Genomic DNA, 20,012 nt, shown 5'->3' with positions numbered 1-20,012 from the left:
CGAAGTGCAGTTGCTCTACATTCAAATGCAACAGAAAACCCTCACTACGTAAATGAAAGCAGTGAATATATCCCCAAACTAGGTGGCAGTTTCCTTAAGCTGAAACACGAAATCCCCCATTTGGTGCATACTTGCCAGCTCAGCAGGTACCTTTCAGTACAACCAACTTAAATAAGCATTTGATTTAGCAGTGACGACTGGCAGAATTCTGTCAAATGGACTAGTGGGATTCATTAGAGCACAAAGTGTCCATTATTCCTTCTATTAGAGCTGCCCTTTACATTCAGCTTCCCATTCAGTCTTGTTAGAGTACTGCTCATCAATATCAGGCAAAAATTTAGAACCACCCAGCTCCTTCACGATGAGCCAACAGGTCGTATGAGGAGGCATCTGCCTCATTCCTATCTACCCATCTTTTGCTGTGCTGGCTGACAAAACTTTGTCTCGTGTTCAATCTATATTTTTCCCCATTAAGCTCCCTTGAAAATCCAAGTAAAACAAGGGTCACTCACTTGATTGAAATTCACCAAGGAAATGGTTTCTATGCATTTAAAATTCTTTCATATAAACAGTTTCATTTAGTTGCAAATTCAGAGCAGCACAATCAGACATAAACTATAAAGGAAAATGAATTAATGCTGCTTTAATAGAGGACACCAACTGATTTTAAAAGTGTTAACTATCTTTGGAGGGATAAAAGTTGGTTATTGTTTAGCTGAAGATGCAGCCAGAAAGTTATCACTCAAAGCTAGTTCCTACTATGCAGTCTCACTACTGGGACAAGAATATGTGTAACACTATGATTGGTTTCAAGGCTTGTTTTCCTTACATATTGCAACCACTAGGCATGTGATTTCCAGGGAGAGCTCGATGGGGTGGGGGGAGTGAACTTTTCCCTGGAAATTACCATCCCCAAACTGCATTTATTTATTTGATTTATACCCCCCCCCCCAACAAGGCAGGCTCAGGGCGGGGAATCATGTATTTTCCCTGATGGGAGTAAAAGAAGTTTGGGGATACTATGGGAGGAGGAGAGGAGACTGGGGGGGGGGGGTGAGTTTAAAAAGCTATTCTTTTCTGCTCTGTTTCTGGAAACTGCAGCCATAGTGGCTGTAATATGGCAAAAATATTTAAAATTACCATGGAATGAATATAACAGAACCCGTACAGAGAAGAACTGGTTTTCAACAGTCCCCACTGACTGTATTCAGTCATTTGGGGGCACAGGGGGGAAACGGTGAGAGCAAGAACCTGCTCCGGAGCTGGTTGGTTCAGGCCAGGAGGGGTGGAGTCAATGAATGAAGGTGAGCATAAGACAGAATCTATTTGCTGGAGAGCTGGACAAGATTTCCTGGGCTCTCATCACCTTGTGTAAGGGGTCATCAGAAGTTATGTATATGAAAAGTTAATTGCTAAAGTGGGCCTGATGTATACTGCAGGGTGATTTCTCAAACACTGTAGCCTGGTTTCTGCAATGTCTGCGTTTTGCCTTTTTACAAGGGGAGTACATTGGAAGAATCTGGCATTTGATAGGCTAGAGAAGATGAACTTGGCTCACCACAAAGTTGTTGCAAGCAAGAACCAGTTACTTAACTGAACTCTTAGACATTATCGGATTCACGTTTCTTTTCTCTGTTACATAGGGGCAACAATTCTCCCAGTCCCACAGCAGAAGAAATTGGAAGGGAAGTGATGTTGTGGCACTGCCGCAGTGTCACTTCCAGACATGAAACTGCGCCATCACACACTGCTGCAACACTTTAGCAATCCCCCCAAACTCTATGGCAAACCCAAAGAATTTTGGAGGATTACTAAAGAATCACGGGAATGCCATGATATAATTTCTGGTTACCCAGCTGGAAATGATGTTGTGGCACTGTGTGGTGCTGCCCTACTGTTACACTTGTGTTTCATTATATAAATCTTGTTGTATTGTTCTATATGTTGGAATTAGGGCCATTTGTAATTAATGCCTTCCATTGGCAATGCCCAGGAGACTGGGGAGGGGCTCACCCCATTGGCATCCAGGAACACCATGACATCACTTCCAGTTGTGTAACCACAAGTGATATCACTGCATCCCACAACACTCTAGGAGTTCCATGAACTTGATAGTAAAAAAACCACAGAGCTCTGTGGAAAACCTAGAATGTTCCACAGGGCAGTGACAGCACTTCCAATTATGCAACCAGAAGTGACATTGTGGCATTGTGGGATGCTGTTTCAGCCCTCCCATTTTCCCCCTGCCACCCTATCAAGTCATGGCAGGCATCTGAGGTCAAGACCTCCCTTGTTGGAGGGATCTGACTTAAAGAAATTTTATTTAATTTATATTGTCTTGCAAGTTCTGTTCATGATTTAGCCTCATAGAACTTACAGAGGCAGAAGTTATACAGACACCAGCACATTCAGCTCTTGCTCCAACCATGTCCCTTTATGCATACGTTCACTTTCTTCCTTAGAAATGAAAGGCTGTCTTCTCTGGGATCAGATGTGTTCTTAACTTTGCACTGTTACTTGTCAAAAGTCCAAGAAAACTTTTAAATATATTAAGCCCTTTTGAGGACTTATATGTAATAGCTAGTTAAATTAAACCGGGGGGGGGGGTCATTCTAGGAAATCTTCATGCAATGAGTAAAATGGAACAGGTTGACAGGATTACTATGTTTTCATGAAAATTGCACGTAGGCCACACAGCTGTTCCTGAATTATGGGGAAAACGTACCTAATAGCCTCTCCTGTACAAGGAGAACTATGCTTGGAAAAAACCACAGACTGAAAGCTGAAGTCTTTCCATTGAGAGCCTCTAGGGTTCTCAGCCAGAAAGTTCGGGAAATCCTTCTAAGAACAATGTTCCTACTAACCCATCCCATTTGTAATAACATCTCTCTTTTTTGTTCCTTTATTATACACTTTCTGCTGATACAGGATGTTTGATGGCCTAAATCCAGGGAAAAAATGGTTGATATTACCACACCAGTTTCCTTCTCAGGTTTACTGCTCTAAAGACAAAGAAGCCTGCTCCAAGGAAATGTTTGTTGTACTAACTGACTTGCATGTATAGGAAGGTTTCTTTCCAGTTTTAACTTCACCTGTATTTCTCTCAATACTGAAACAGACATCAATAGCAATGGAATGCGGACCTGTATGTAAGTCTCAGTATCAAGAAGGAATTGGACCTGGTGGCATGGTACAGTAGTTAGAGTGTCAGACTAGGATGTGAAACTACTGGAATTTGAATCCCAGCTCTGCCATGGAAGCATACTGGGTGACCTTTGGCTTGTCATATCCTCTCAGTCGAATCTATCTCACAAAGTTATTGCTGTGAAGATTAGGTGGAGGAGGGGAAAGCAATGTGATAAGCCTCCTTGGGTCCTGAATAGGTAGAAAAGTGGGATATAGTTTTAAAAGAATAAAACCAACAAGCATAAACAGCCTGCTAAATTAGACCTCATCAATCCCATCACCTTCACAGAGTAACAGTGCAATCCTGAAGTATCTGAAGAAGTGAGCAGTGACTCACGAAAGTTCATACCCTGCCACATATTTTGTTGGTCTTTAAAGTGCTACTGGACTCTTGCTCTTTTCTACTGTCACAGACAGACTAACACAGCTGCCCATCTTGATCTACTGCAATCCTATGCAAACTTATTCCAATCTAAACATATTGAATTTCAATGGGCTTAGATGGTAGTGAACCTTTATAGGATTGTACTGTCAGTCTTTAGATTGCATCCCCAGTTTTGGTGTAGCTGAAACCAGAATATTAAAAAAAGAATAATACTCCATTATCTCCAGGAATTTAACCAAGGATTATTTGTTTATGCACGCGTTCAAGCAGTAGAATGCAGGGACTGCCTTGCCACCTGCACCATATTGCTAATACAGTATTTGCTAAGGCTTGCCTCATTGCCAAAATGAAGCCTATAGAGAGGACATAGTACACAAATTAAATCAGATGTTCAAATGCCATTTGTTGCAAAACATCAGCCACAATATGGTGTTTCATGGTCTGTGTCAAGTTTGTTGAAGACAGCAGGCTAATTAAAAACATTGCCCATTATAATTAGCAGTCTTGTAAGAAAAGATCATCAATTCAATTACACCTAGAAGCATTTCATTCATGTTAGAAGCAAGACACATTGACATTACAGCGAGAAGCAAGCTAATCCTTAGGCGCTTTTGTAGTAAATTATGAGAATACACAGGTTTTAAAATGTGCTTTGTTTTATGATTCTTAGCAGTAAAAAATAATGTGTGAGATGGTATGCAGAAGGAATGTGAACACAGAAATGTTCACTCCTATAATAGGTTTTTTTTAAAATTTCAGGTAGGCAAGTTGTATGCTAAAGTGCTTCAAATTTAGCAATTCAGCCATCTCCCATATACTTCATTTGGACCCAGAAGAGTTAAATGTTTATGCCATTCATAACTCCATCCTTATTCTACTTTTTTCTCCCCAAGAATAACTTTTTAGATCTATTATCAGCTCTCAGCATAGAGATTTCCAGGTCCAAACAACTTTCACATCTCATGTACACAGTTTAAATGTTTTCCTACAAACTGCCTGCATAACTTAAGACATGCCCCCCCAACACACAAACACATACCTATTAACAAAAACCCTACGACTAGAAGCTTGCTCATTTTGAAAGGTTTGCGGATAAATGGCAATATACTGTCCCTTTCACTATGGAAGTAATGAATCCATATTCCTAGACCCTTCCAACTTCTTGTCAATGCTTATGGAAGAATGTTTGTTTCTGATAATCTCTTGTTTCCACAGTGTTGAGCAGCACGCCCCTGCATGGGAGGGGGGGTCATCCACACAAAATCATATTCTTTCTGCGCACAACTCGTGGGTAGCGTTGCCAACTCCAGGTTGGGAAATTTCTGGAGATTTGGGGAGAGCCAGAGGATGGCGGAGTTTGGTGAGGGAAATTCAACAGGGATGTGAAACCATAAAGTCCAGCCTCCAAAGCTGCCATTTCTCAAAGAGTCTGGAGATAAGTTGTAATTCTAGGAGAACTCCAGCCACCAACTACTGCTTAGCAACCCTACTCATAGGGCTCCTAGGGCTTCTCTGTTTAAACAGGATCTAGGGAAAACTTCCATACCAAAGCTTTGCCCATAGCAAGACCACATTTCCATTACTGTTCTTCCTTTGATCCAGTAGAGCCCAAAACTTTGCCTGAAGCTGATCCAGCAAGGAACAGAGGTGGAGGTAAACTCCACATTTCCCCCCTACATGTTGCAGCCCTTTAGGGCTCTTTTCTATTTGCATCTGTACTGTAGTGCAGCTTTATGGTGCAGCTCATTTGAGAAAGGGGAATTGTGGGGTACATGTTACCCATATTACACTGTTAAAAGACTCAAACAAAGTAGTTGAAGAACACCTATCAGCTCTGAGCTATTGCTGAAGTCTCAAGTTCTCCCTTCATTACTTATTCGACAGCACATTTCCAAAACAAAGTAAGCATGCTTCAGCTCACAAACAATGCATGCTTCAGTTCTCCACAGAAATGAGGACACCAAACTTCTACACGTCACTCAGGGCTTCTATAGGAATACCTCCACCTTTCTCAAGTTTACACTCAAATATTTCCAAGAGATGAAATCAAGCTTTTCAGAGAACAGATGTACAAGTCTTGCCCCTGGGATCATGTCCACTATGTTTAGTGCTTTAGCTGTTAACTTTTTCTGCCCTATGCTTCACTTTCACCTACATGTATAGACACACACTCCCATCTCAGTCCTCTCTGTGCTTCTGAAACATTTTCAACCTTCTTCCTTTCCTGTATTAGTTGTCAATTCTATTTTATAGAATCACTACATTTTTCTAACAGTTTCTTTCTTAAAATAATTTATTTTTTTACATGACAAATGTTGCCTTTCCAAATAGCTAAAACTGGCTGGAAGACTTTGCAAGTGCACTTGGAAACATAGTAATTCAGAATTGTTTTCACAGCAGTGGGAAATGCTTGAGAATATCAATGAACCACCACCAGTCTAAAATATAAAGCATTACCACGCCTAGCATGTTATGGTGTGGAATGGGAGGTTTGTTACGTAAATTGTATCTGCAGGTTATGTCTAATACAGACATCAGAGGCTCTTAAATTCACAAAGCTGACTGAGTCCTGAACACTTGCTAAAATTAATAGCGATGAAATCATACCAGGCTAACTGATGCAGTGCTAATCATCCTCTGAAACTCAAACTTCCCATCAAAGATGAAGAATTCAATTAATTTTTTATCTTGGGTGACCCTATTTTTCAAAGAATGTAGAGCTCATACTATCATAATGGTAATGTTATAATGTTATATAACATTTATATTTTTATGCAACAATAATGAATCTCAGTGACTTATAGCCAAAAACATAGTAGTTACCTCAGGGAACATTTCCAGGAAGGATTGTGAGGCACTCCAAAGGGATCGGTTAAGGATGGGCGAGTGGGCGTCAACGTGGCAAATGGGGTTCAATGTGGCCAAGTGCAAAGTAATGCACATTGGAGGCAAAAATCCTAAATATAAATACACATTGATGGGGTCTGAACTGGCAGAGACTGACCAAGAGAGAGATCTTGGAGTCGTAGTAGATAACTCAATGAAAATGTCTAGACAGCCAGTATCATGATGCCCCTGTATAAATCAATGGTGCAACCTTATTTGGAGTACTATGTAGAGTTCTGGTCACCACACCTCAAAAAGGATATTATAGCATTGGAAAAAGTGCAGAAAGAGGCAACTAGAATGATAAAAAGGGTTGGAACACTTTCCCTATGAAGAAAGGTTAAAACGCTTGGGGCTCTTTAGCTTGGAGAAACGACGGCTGAGGGGTGACATGATCGAAGTTTATAAGATTATGCATGGGACAGAGAAAGAAGTACTTTTCTCCCTTTCTCACAATACAAGAACTCGTGGGCACTCAATGAAATTGCTGAGTAGTCGGGTTAGAACAGATAAAAGGAAGTACTTCTTCCCCCAAAGAGTGATTAACACATGGAATTCACTGCCACAGGAGGTGGTGGCGGCTACAAGCATAGACAGTTTCAAGAAGGAATTAGATAAGCACATGAAGCAGAAGTCCATCAGTGGCTATTAGCCACAAGGTATAGATAGGAATTCTCAGTCTTGGGCAAGTGATGCACTGTATTATTGGTGCCTTGGGGGGGGGCAACAGTGGGAGGGCTTCTAGTGTCCTGGCCCTACTGGTGGACCTCCTGATGGCACCAGGTATTTTTTGGCCACTGTGTGACAGAGTGTTGGACTAGATGGGCCATTGGCCTGATCCAACATTGGCTTCTCTTATGTTCTTATGTTCCTTTCTTACCAGCTAGTACCAAGATCCTCAGGTGATAGCCCCCTTCTTCAGACTCTTTCTCTATCTGATGTCAGTTAAATACGACAGCAGAGTTTCTTTTTCCAGGAAGCCATCTATTCTCTAGAATGTTCCTCCCAGAGATGCCCATCAGTTCCATTGTCCTTACATTCCAGAAACTACCCAGCCTTATATTCTAATAGTGAAGTTGGGATATCTTTGGATACTCAGATCCAGTGGAGCTGTGAATGGGCAAGACAGATCTTTCTACAAAACTGAAAATGGGCCAAGGTTTGCAGAAAAATGTGAAATCTAAAACATTTCAGGGTTTACAAAACTAGAAAATGATAAAAGGAATGCCTGTAGCTTTAAAAAAATGGATTCCTCACTGGCTGTTGATAGGCAACCTTAGTATTCCAAGCTTGGTTCTATCAGTAAATGGTCTTTGAGATAGGGATCTTGGGACCAGGGCTGACAAGGATTGCCACAGGAAACTGTGGCAGTCAAAGTCGCTTTTCCTATCCTTTTCCTATCCTTTATTTGAGTTTTTTTAAAGTACTTTCTGACACACCAAAGTGGAGGCATCCGTTATGTCATCATACTTCTTCCACCAATTTTAATCAAATGGCTTCCTTCTGCTATGCATTTCTTCATCAGAGGAAGGCTTATCAGAAGGAAACCACTGGATCCACCTTCTCAGAAAGGAGCCATGTCTTTTTATTTTAAGAGCAATTATTTTATACAGAGTTTTATACTTCTTTTCAACTGCTGTAGAATACTGTTGTGAAGACCCAGTTTTATTCTACAGGACTGATCCAAAATGAAGAAAACACATTAGCAAGTAATCTAATATTTAGCAGGTTTCCCCAAGAAGGAAAATCCTGAACGTACTATCTAGCAGTCTCAAAAATAAGTATGACTGAAGGCTATAAAAAAATTTCTGAATAGTACCTCATATTGTATTTCACTAATGTTTTAGTATTAAGGGATTTATTTATTTATTTATAAGTTCAGTCTATATACCACCTTTCCCTGAGTTCACAGGGCTCAGGGCAATTGCCAACAACAACAAAATCTAATATAAAACCAAAATTAAAACAGTCAAGTTAAAATTAAAGAACATTAGAGAACATTAGATGGCGCCAAAATAAATACAGTATGCATTCCTGTACCACAAGTGGGAGAAAGCAGGGCGAAGTACCAGGTAGATGGCACCCATTGCTGTCCTGAACTAAAAACCTGGCAGAACATCTCTGCCTTTCTTGCCCTGCAGAACTGCATAAGGTCCTGCAAGGCATGGATGTTATTGGCAGAGAGAAGGAGCCAGGGATGAAAAAGCCCTGGCTCTGGTCAAGATTAACTGGCTAGGGATCACCAGCAGATTATTTCCAGGGGATTGTAAAGCTCTTCAGGGGACATATGAGAGGAAGTGGTCCTGAAGATACGTAAGTCCCAGACCACTCAAGGCCTTAAAGGTTAGTACCAAAACCTTGAACCTGACCTGGTATTCCACTGGGACTCAGTGCAGCTGGCACAGCACAGGCTGAATATGTGTGGGCCATGGTGTCCCAGGCATGACCCATGCTGCCATATCCTGGACAAGTTGGAGTTTCTGAAGCAGTCTCAAGGACAGGCCAGCATAGAATGAATTACAGTAATCCAATTTAGAGGTGACTGTTGCATGCGGTTAGGTCAGGGCAAGACAGGAAAGGGGTCAGCTGCCCTGCCTGGCACCACTGGTAGAATGCCAGCTTGGCAACTTTTGTGATCTGGATCTCTATGGATAAGGAGGTATCCAAGACCACACCCAAACTCTTGACAGTTTGAACCATTATTAAAGGTCAAGAGTGGGAAGCTGGGACCCCAATCCTGAATCCCACCACCACCACAGAACCTCTGTCTTAGGTGGATACAGTTTCAATCTCTTCCTCAACCATCCCACCACAGCCTCCAGTCCCTCAGCCAGATTTTGTGGAGGGGAGTCCAGGAGACCACCCATCAACAGTGTACTGATGACACCCTAGCCCAAAGCTCCATAAGAGCTGGGTGAGGGGGTGCATATAGATGTCAAACAGCATCAGGGAGAGGATTTCCCCTTGCAGAACTCCACATGTTAAGGGGAACCTAGTGGACACCCTCCCCGCTAGCACCACCCTCTATCCCCAATCTCGAAGGACTGAGGTAAGCCACTGTAAAACCACCCCACAAACTACTATGTTGGTGAGGCAGTGGGTCAACAGATCATATTGACAGTGTCAAATGCTGCTGTAAGATCCAACAATAACAGCAGTGACAACCCGTCTCGATCCATCAGCCTATGGAAATCATCCGTGACGGCGACCAATGTTGTCTCTGTCCCATGGACAGGGCAGAAACTGGACTGGAATGGATCAAGTTCTGATGTGTCATCCAGGGAACGCTGGAGCTGCTCGGCTACCACCCTCTCAATTACCTTGCCCAGGAACGATAAGCTCAAAACTGGGTGATAACTGGAAGGATCTAAAGGAACCAAGGATGACTTTTTCAAGAGTGGTATTACCACAGCCTCCTTCAAACCCTCTGGATAGACCCCCAGATCCATGGACAGATTGATATCCAGCAGAGGGCCCCGTATCCCCTTACCACTGGCTTTCATCAGCCATGAGGGACATGGATCCAGGAGCCATGTGGTAGGCGTAACAGAACCCAGAATCCTGTTGACATCAGTCAGTGAGAGCCACCTGAAGGTGTCGAATACTGAATCCAAAGATGGCAAAGGGGCCTCCAATTCATATACGGTATCAATGTTGGTCGGCAGGTTGTGATGGAGCAACATGACTTCATCCACAAAAAAGCTTGCAAATGCCACACAGCTAATAGCCAAATTGCTAGTATTTTGTGTTAGTAAGAGAGGTTAAAGATCAAATCACCTTAAACAATTGGGCTGGGCAAGAGCTAGCAGATGTGGTGGAGGCTGAATAAAAGTCTCTTTATATAGCCTTCACCACCATCTCATAGGATCTCATAAACGTCCTACAAGATGCTCTTGTAGCGTCATTGCGATGTTTCTGTGCAAAGTTGGAAATTTACACATTGCTGAACCAGTGCAATGTCACAAAGAAATGTAACACTGACACTGCAGGGGATTATTTGGGTGTTTTTGCAACAGGAAGAATGACACAAATATTTAGAAAAAGGGTTTTGAATTAATCCCAAACCAACCTTTGAGAATACTAGATAAATGCTTAGTTAATCAGGTATGATACAGAGAAATTATTATTTTTCTTGGAAGAGGCCACTAGAAGAGACACCTGCTGTGCCTCTCACAGTTTCAGGTTAACTCCATCATGGGCTGAAATTTACCATCCCTACATGATTTTGCACGTGCTGTACGGAACACGTAATATTAAACCCACAGCTTGGCAGCCAACCACTTCTGAGCCTGCCCTGTGCCATAACAACCCAAAGCTGAATACAGATTAAGCAACATCTCTTTAGCAGATGTGATAAAGTTAAGCTAAGACTCAGCTTTATAATTATATAGTATTTATTCAAATGCAAGACTAGGGTTCCCCCCCAAAAAAAAAATGCAATATAAAAGAGGGGGGTCATCTTACATTTGTATACAAGTTACAGTTATGTTTTGGGTGTATAACATACGTGTGTGTCTTACATTCACGGTCTTCTTCCTTTCGAGTAAATACAGTAGAATTATTCAACACTTTCCATCTTATAAAGGTTTCAAATAATAGGGCTGATTCACAGGACCAATCAAAATGTCACAAAATGGTGTGCACCACAAAGCAGAGTTCTCCAGTTAATCTTACAACAACCAACAGATCACCTGGAATAGCCTGTACTTGCTGTTGCGAACTCTGGGCATTCCAGACACATTTCTAGCACTTTCAAGTGCAGTTAAATATGTGCTTTATTTGCCATGTTCCCAGTTCAGGTTCCTCAGTGCACACAGCTGGCAACTGGTACAAAAGTGGCTCAGCAGCAATATATCAGGGAAAGGACAAGTCCTTTAGCAAGAAAGTTGTTTAGTATTATTGGTCAGCATCCACAGCTCAGCCCAGCAGGACGCAGTGGCTTGTATCTCCACAAGGGATGCTAAGATGAAAGCAGTAATAAAAAACATAATTGAGATCTTTCTGAAGGAATGAAAAGGTACTAGTAAAAGGTAAAGGTTCCCTTGCTCGAAAGCCAGTCGAATCTGACTCTAGGGTTGCGGTGCTCATCTCCGTTTCAAAGCCGAAGAGCCAGCGCTGTCCGAAGACGTTTCCGTGGTCATGTGGCTGGCATGACTAAACACCAAGGCGCATGGAACGCTGTTACCTTCCCACCGAAGTGGTCCCTATTTATCTACTTGCAATGTCTTGCTTTCGAACTGCTACGTTGGCAGGAGCTGGAACTAGAGATGGGAGCTCACTCCATCATGCGGCACCTGGGTCTCGAACTGCTGAACTACTGACCTTCCACAGCCTGCAGTTCAGCGTCTTAACCACTTGAGCCACCGCAGCTCCTACAATTACTACAATGTAACTAAACTGTATTCGTGAGCTAATAAATGTTTCCCTTAACTTTTTTAAAAAATGTAATGCTAGAATCCTTTGATTAAAAAACATCAAAACAAAAAAGATCAAAGCTGTGGACTTTCATTAATTTTTTTTCAAATATTTATCCATACTATGGAAGCTTCTTCCCTACTACTTTACAAACATGTGGACAAGGGGGATCCAATAGATATTGTTTACCTTGACTTCCAGAAAGCTTTTGATAAAGTTCCTCATCAAAGGCTCCTAAGTAAGCTCAAAAATCATGGGATAAAAGGACAAGTCCTTTTATGGATCAAAAACTGGCTAATTAATAGAAAACAGAGAGTGAGTATAAATGGGCAGTTCTCTTAGTGGAGGGGGGTAAGCAGTGGGGTACCGCAGGGATCAGTACTTGGTCCACTGCTTTTTAACTTGTTCATTAATGATTTGGAGTTGGGAGTAAGCAGTGAAGTGGCTAAATTTGCGGATGATACGAAGTTGTTCAGGGTGGTGAAAACCAGTGAGGATTGTGAGGCACTCCAAAGGGATCTGTCAAAGATGGGCGAGTGGGCGTCAACATGGCAAATGGGGTTCAATGTGGCCAAGTGCAAGGTGATGCACATTGGAGCCAAAAATCCTAAATATAAATACACGTTGATGGGGTCTGAACTGGCAGAGACTGATCAAGAGAGAGATCTTGGAGTTGTAGTAGATAACTCACTGAAAATGTCGAGACAGTGTGTGACTGCAATAAAGAAGGCCAATGCTATGCTGGGGATTATTAGGAAGGGTATTGTAAACAGATCAGCCAATATCATAATGCCGCTATATAAATCAATGGTGCGACCTCATCTGGAATACTGTGTGCAATTCTGATCACCACACCTTAAAAAGGATATTATAGCTTTGGAAAAAGTGCAGAAAAGGGCAACTCGAATGATAAAGGGGTTGGAACACTTTCCCTATGAGGAAAGGTTAAGGCGCTTAGGGCTCTTTAGCTTGGAGAAACAACGACTGAGGGGTGACATGATTGAGGTTTATAAGATTATGCATGGGAAAGAGCAGGTAGAGAAAGAGGTACTTTTCTCCCTTTCTCACAATACAAGAACTCGTGGGCACTCCATGAAATTGCTGAGTGGTCGGGTTAGAACGGATAAAAGAAAGTACTTCTTCACCCAAAGAGTGATTAACACTTGGAATTCACTGCCACAGGAAGTGGTGGCGGCTACAAGCATGGACGGCTTCAAAAGGGAATTAGATAGGCATATGGAGCAGAGGTCCATCAGTGGCTATTAGCCACAAGGTATAGATAGGGACTCTGGGGCAAGTGATGCTCTGTCATCTTGGTGCTTTGGGGGGTCAACAGTGGGATGGCTTCTAATGTCCTGGCCCCACTGGTGGACCTCCTGATGGCACTGGTATTTCTGGCCACTGTGTGATACAGAGTGTTGGACTGGATGGGCCTTTGGCCTGATCCAACATTGGCATCTCTTATGTTCTTATGTTCTTATGTTCTTACTCTGCAATGTATCAAAAGGCAGCTTTAATTCCTCCTTGGAATAACCAATTTCTACTCCACAACATTTCCACTCAGCAATTACAGTTAAAACCTTCTTTTCTTTCTTGCAATTTATGGCAGGGTACTTTGAATACATAGCTAGTCTTCCATTCTAAAACAGACCAGATCTAGATCTACTTAGCTTCAGTATCATCTGAACATTTATTAGCGGCTTTTCTAAATTACTAAATGCAGCTTACAAGAAACCTAAAAATACACAAAATGCATAAAAACTAGAATTAAACTAACAATTAACAATGGCCAATAGGTTAAAAAACTAATCAAATGCCATCCTGAATAAGCGCGCACACATACATGTGTGTGTGTTTATATATATATATAAATACACACACACTCCTATATGAGTTTTAAATCAGAATAATTGCAATTGCACTGTGATCCTTGCCCTTTTGCAAAACTGGAGGATATATTTTGCCTAAATATTTGCGGGGGAAATTGCCTGAAATGCAGAAGAGAAGATGAGCTGCATCATTAGAAGTCTCTTACTTACTGAGAACTATTGAAACATCTGCTTTATTCCTGAACTGCACAATGTAGCACCGCTCCAGGATGATTACCTCCAAGGCTTCAGAACTCTGTGAAAGGACAAGAAACAGCAAAGTATTCAGACTTAGCCCCTCAGGGATTTTGTGTTTCTATATTCACAGCCGACATACGAAAGAGAGTTTTGTCAACAGAGAGTGTTTATAGGAAACAGTCATTAAAGCATTTCGATCACTGTCCTTTGCTATTTCACTACAATTAAATGAAATTTAAACACAAAAGTTGATTATAAAAATACAACATTCAGATACACGTTTTACTTGTAAATTACTTGAAGTCCTCAAGGGACATTGATCTGCACTCCACACATTCTGAGAAGCAAATTGCCCATAAAATATAAGTATTAATGAATGCTATAGCAATACAAAGCAGCATTAATCACTGTAGACATAGTCCATTGCAATAACACAGTATCATTCCTGATATCAGAATAAGCAAAACTGCAATAAGGTTAAAAGCAACCAATCACCCCCATATAACTAATCTACAATCCATCAGATTTAATTTGTACCATCAATTGATAAGATTAATCTATGTGAGTTATTTAAATATTTATTTCCTGCCTTTTCATCAAACAACCACTTTACCAGAAATACAATACCATAAAAGCTCCCCCCGCCAAAAAAACCCCCCTACTCAGCAGTCCATAAAACTTTGACCACTGACAGAGGTCAGAATGTCCTTCCTCTCACATCTGCAGTCCTGTGCAACTGACATTTGTGCAGAGTGTTATTTCAACAAGGAGGAACCCTTCACTAGCCTTCTCTGACTGATGACTGGACAAGGCTGGTCTTTCCTTGGAGATGGGTGCTATTTCTGGGAAGGCAGGAATTCGTAACAGGTCCAACAGGGTTAATGGGACAAACCTAGTAAGTCTAAGAAATCATTTCCATTACAGGAAATCATATTATTCTGTAGGAAGTTAATTCATGGTTGACTGCTATTATGGAAAGTTGGGTAATTTTATTACAAATAAATAAATATTTACAGTCAAATAATAAACAAATTTTAATTTCTTTAATTTTTTAATAATATTAGTACTGCTCAAAGTAATTGAGTCATCAGTACCAATCAGTAAACAGCACATACATTCACTGACAACTTCATCTTTTCCACTTACTTCCCCACTCCGCTTTCCTATTTACCCAGTTTAACTTAGCCTAAGAAGGATTATGCAAACCATCTAGATAGCCAACAGCCTGGGGGGGGGGGGAGTCCTACCCCTTTAACAGAGGCTTAAGGGGTGATATTTACCAAGTGGTGTTATTTGTCTCCATGCCTTGAAAAACTTCAACTGTGCATTCCCACACATTAGACCTCCATTAATATAACAGGGCATTTCCCCCCGAGATTGTTGGCAACCCTAAAATCAGCATTTGTAATTCAGACACAACAAACTGTGGTTTGCTGCAAAAGCAGAGTCCAAGCTGTGTAAAAGGAGAGGAGGAAAGAGGATGAGAAAAGTCTGAGGAGCCCCAAGCGCACCCATATAACAACAGAACACAGTTTGTTGAAATATCTGATTCATGTCACTATCTTTCTCAAATGGAATTTTGAGGAGTGCTCTTCTTGTTTCACTATTACTTCAAACTACTGAATATTCTTTATGGTACCTGTGGTGTCATCCGAGCTATCCATATCAACAAGAGTCATTCACAGCAGACAGTTCATTCTGCCTCAATTAGCCTTTACTGGGCAGATGACCTATGGAAATGTACTGAAAATCCATATGCCTTCATATTACATAGATAAGAAACTCTTAAAAATAGGTCCTCAAAAGAAATTCTATTTTTAAAGCCCCCAGAGGGGATTTTTTATTTTTTTAATACTACAAAAACTACCAAGAAAAAATAGGGAAAGGGTAACTACAACTAGGGAGAAAGGAAAGCAACCCACACTATGCTAAAAACCCAAGGTTAGGAGATAATTCCCTGTTAAGCTACCCTTATTAATAAAAAAGAAAAGCTGTTGATAAACAATATACTTTGTGAGAACCTGTCTTTCTAATCTCATATGTTAGTTTGTTTGTTACTTGTTATGAGAAGATTTCCCGAGCATCTCCTCCAGCTTGCTTCATAAAGGCAATTTTCAGAGTCCTTCCGCCTTTACATCTACACTAAGACTCTCTAAGTTCTTAATAGATTCTTAGACGTTCATTCCAGATTCTGCAGCCCAGTCTTCCTCCGTCTTCAAAAGGATAAAACTGCCAATCTTGAGCCTCTTCCTCTCTGGTCTCGCCCTCGGGGCCCAGTGGCATCTCAAAAGTTTCTTGATTGTGAAGGCAAATTCAAGCTCTTTTCTCTCAGCAGGATTTAAGGTGACACTTTCTGAGAACACTTGCAAGGAAGGAATTAAGTCCTTGTAAATCTTTCCTGTCTTGTACTTTTCCTCCTTTTCTCGTTGAAATCGCTGTTTAATTTAGTATCCATCTCTTTCGCTTTAAAACTCCTCAGTTCCATTTTTTCTGCTATCGTTGCTAACTAGAGCTGCCGGGACACAAATTGTTGATTTATCTTGGCAAGCTGAAGGTTAATAATACCAACAAGTTGCTCCAGAATCGGCTTGGTGGCTTCCGCTATAAGTGCAATAATGTCTGCTTCCCTTCTTCTCGGAGTTGTTTTCACCAATTTTTTTGGAGTGTCCTCCATTTTAACGCTTTATTTTCAATATAAAATCACTTTCTCCCCGGCTCTGAAAATCGCTTTACGCTGTTTAATCGCTTAGATGCTCATGGATATCTCCCACAACAGGCCTGTATGCTTAAAAATAGAGTCTTTCAGAAATGTCCGTTTACAGACGTCTCTCTCTCTCACCCCCTCCGCTTTTATAAATGCGTCAGAGAGACATCCCTCTCTCAGCACGATTCAATCGCTTAAGAGGTTTCGGGGGGGAATTCGCTTCAAAGTATCCATTTACAATCGTTTCTCTCTCCCCCCCCCCGCTTATGTAAATGCATCTGAGAGGCGTCCCTCTCTCAGCACAGTTCCGATCGCTCAAAAGGTTTTTCCTTGGGGGGGGGGATTTTCTCTTCTGAAGACAATTCGCTCATTTTAACTCACAGTTCGCTCCTTAACTCACAGTTCATTGTTGGTCTTTATCTTGACCACTCTCTTGATCGCTCCTCCACTAGATCTCCTGGCTTTACCGGATCAACACAACTTATGGCCTCGCTGAGAGGACGCAGTCAGTGGGAGGGACCGGCGGGGGGGGGCCACCCTCTCCCTGCAGGTAGCAGGAAAAGAGGCTCACCCTCAAAAGCCCTATGGCCTGGGAGTTCCCCCTGAACCCCCATGGAGGTGCTGATCCAGCGGCATCTCTCCCCCCCCCCCTGGGGCCGCACCCACCGGCATCTCCCCCCCCCCCCCGCTGCTGTGTGGCATGCCTTCCCAGAGAGCTGGGAAAGATGTCTGCCATCGCTATGCCATAGACCCCGCCTCCACCCTCAAAAGAAATTCTGAGGAGAAAAGCAGAAGTGGTCTTTCACAAGTAGTAACAACTTAAAGACAAGGGTGAAAGCTTCCCTTTATTCAGTTCTGAATAAAAAGGCAAAGGTTTTAGCTGCCCTGTGGAAGTGCCATCAGAATTTATTTTAAGCTATTTCTAGTTCCAAAAATGTCTGCATCTTCTCCATTAATCTTCAAAATGGAGCTGAATATGTAACTAAGCCCTAGGAATCTTCAGGTTGGGACAATCAGTTATCTGCCTCCCTACTAAATTACTAATCCATCAATTTCATTACAATTTATTTAACTGCATTATTTGCTGCTCTGAGCCTTCTTTGGAACAGCAGCATACAAACACATTTCAATACACAAACAAACAAATAGGTTTTTATCCTCTTATCATGATTTTTAGAATATATTATAGTGAATATTATAGAAACACAAATCATTCCCAAGTAAAGAGAAATCAATATGCCTCTGAGTTTAAAATCTTTTAAATAAAACACCTTGCCATTGTAATGCAGTGCAACTATATTCCAGTGAGGGGTTTATGGTATCAGCATACTAAAGGCTGAAACATAAAAGGCACAGCAGTACCTGGAACCCAACAATCTGACTTTATTTGCCATCTTTGAAATCTGTAAAACTTGAGGATTTAATTTCTGTGGAGGCTATTATAGCATAGGTCAAGGGGCTTTCCACCAGAAGCACCTCATAAACATTTGCTCTTGCCATTATGCTTTCCGTACCTTTGCTTTACCCTCTGATACTGTAGCGAGTGCCTGGAGGCAGAGAGAAAAGCACATCTACCACCCATAGTCAGAGGTGGGTTTGGAAGGGGGGGATAAAAAAGGAAAGTCACTTTCTACTGCCCTGCCTCCAATTTGAATCCCCAAGACATCTAGATGTTGGAGACACAAACAAGGAGGAAGAGAAGATCCTATAGGAAAGTACCCGGGGGAAGACTCAAAACAATCCCTTCCCCTTGAACTCTCCAAACAGGCTCCAGCTATGGATAGGTCCATACAAGCTTTATTTTGCCCCCAGGGACTCTAACTGCCCTGAAGGGCTTACAATCCATATTTCAGCATATTGGGAGAAACAAATGAGGAAGGAATGACAAAGAAATAGGGGGAAATATGTGCAATCAGAGCTACACATACTCAGGAGACAGCTACATGTTAGTTCTATGCAGGGTTTTAAAGGGGGGGAAATCGTAAAATAATCCAGAAACTATACACCTGTTCCATTCTTAGGCTTTGTTTCAACAGTTTGCTCAGGCAGATAGACAGGCTTGAATCAGAAATGAGAAAGCTTTATCGTGACAATATAAACTTTAATGAGAGCTGCCATACTTTATATGTCTAACTTAGCATATTTTGTGTAGGGCTGACTCATACTGCATATTTTTGAGTAAGTCAGCACCAGGACAACTGTAAATTGTATTTACATACATTGAAATTATTCCAAAATGAGGACGGTATTTCAGAACAGACAAAAAGGAAGTACTTTATTTTATTTATTAATTAAATTTGTATCCCACCATTCCGGCCAAGGCCGGCTTCCGGGTGATTTACAGACGTATAAATGTATAACTAATACTATGTCTTATCTGTATAACATCTCATGTAAAGCTTAAGGCTAGGACAAGGATTGTAAGCTAGAACAATCCTATTGGCTATTGTATGAATGTAACCAATTAGAAGGCAGAGAAGTGTTCAGGAGGGAACGAGTGATTGGGTGTTATCTTTGTAATGCCATTGGTCCTTAACTATTCCAGGGCGTGGCTACATCAGCCCGAGATAGTTTAAAAGGGAGCTTTTGCTCCACTGTTGTGTGTGTGTTCTATTACTGTTCCTGTTACTTCAATAAAACTGATTCACACAACCCTTACTGAAGAAATGTGGAACAAATTTTAGAGGTCTACCAGCTTCACTACTAAGTCTATGGCACTTAGATTTCAAAATTTAAAACTTATGACTAGATGGTACGCAACCCCTAAGAAAATCTCACATATAACTCAACATCCTCTCCGAATTGTTGGAAAGGGTGTAAACAAGTAGGGGACTTTGCCCACTGTTGGTGGGGTTGTATAAAAATTAAATCATTCTGGATAGAAATTATAAAGATCATAGAAGAAATCACTACTGTAAAAATTCCATGCACACCTGAAACTCTTTTTTTAAAACATATGGCCAACTGAATTAACAAGTATGAAGACTTCATCCATCCTAAAGAGGCTGCCTTAAACTTATGTAGCTCTTCTACAGGAGAAAGAGCTACTGAAGTTAGAGGAAGGTTCATCAGTCTGGAGGAAGACTTCTAACTTCTTATGGATCCAGTTACCAGTAAATTAGACGTTACACATCAGAACTCAACACAGGAGCGGTTTCTAGGGAAATGGTACCCGGTGTTGGACTTTCTATCTCAGCAGCAATTTATTTCCTCTGAGTGGTCCCAATTTGATATATGGATTTGATATACTATTTGCATTGGGTGGTTGTTTATTCTAAATACTTTTTCTCTGTCAGTAAGTTGCATTAAAAATTAATTAGCAAGAATTCTTTTTAAACTGTACACTGCTTTATTTATATTAGTTCTATAC

At 41.3% G+C, this 20,012-nt stretch overlaps 1 protein-coding gene across 1 annotated transcript in view; it reads right to left on the bottom strand.

Moving 5' to 3' along the window:
• Positions 1-20,012, bottom strand: part of INPP4B (inositol polyphosphate-4-phosphatase type II B) — a 373,171-nt gene that overhangs the window by 262,861 nt on the left and 90,298 nt on the right. Inside the window, exon 3 of the mRNA XM_015417726.1 lies at positions 13,912-13,996. Coding sequence (XP_015273212.1) covers positions 13,912-13,996 — 85 coding nt within the window. The remainder of the gene's footprint in view (positions 1-13,911; positions 13,997-20,012) is intronic.

This window comes from Gekko japonicus, unplaced genomic scaffold (genome assembly GCF_001447785.1).
Source record: "Gekko japonicus isolate JY-2015 unplaced genomic scaffold, Gekko_japonicus_V1.1 scaffold97, whole genome shotgun sequence".
Lineage (NCBI taxonomy): Eukaryota > Metazoa > Chordata > Lepidosauria > Squamata > Gekkonidae > Gekko > Gekko japonicus.
Note: the sequence above shows the minus strand (reverse complement) of the source record. Positions and strands in the feature narration are given on the sequence as shown.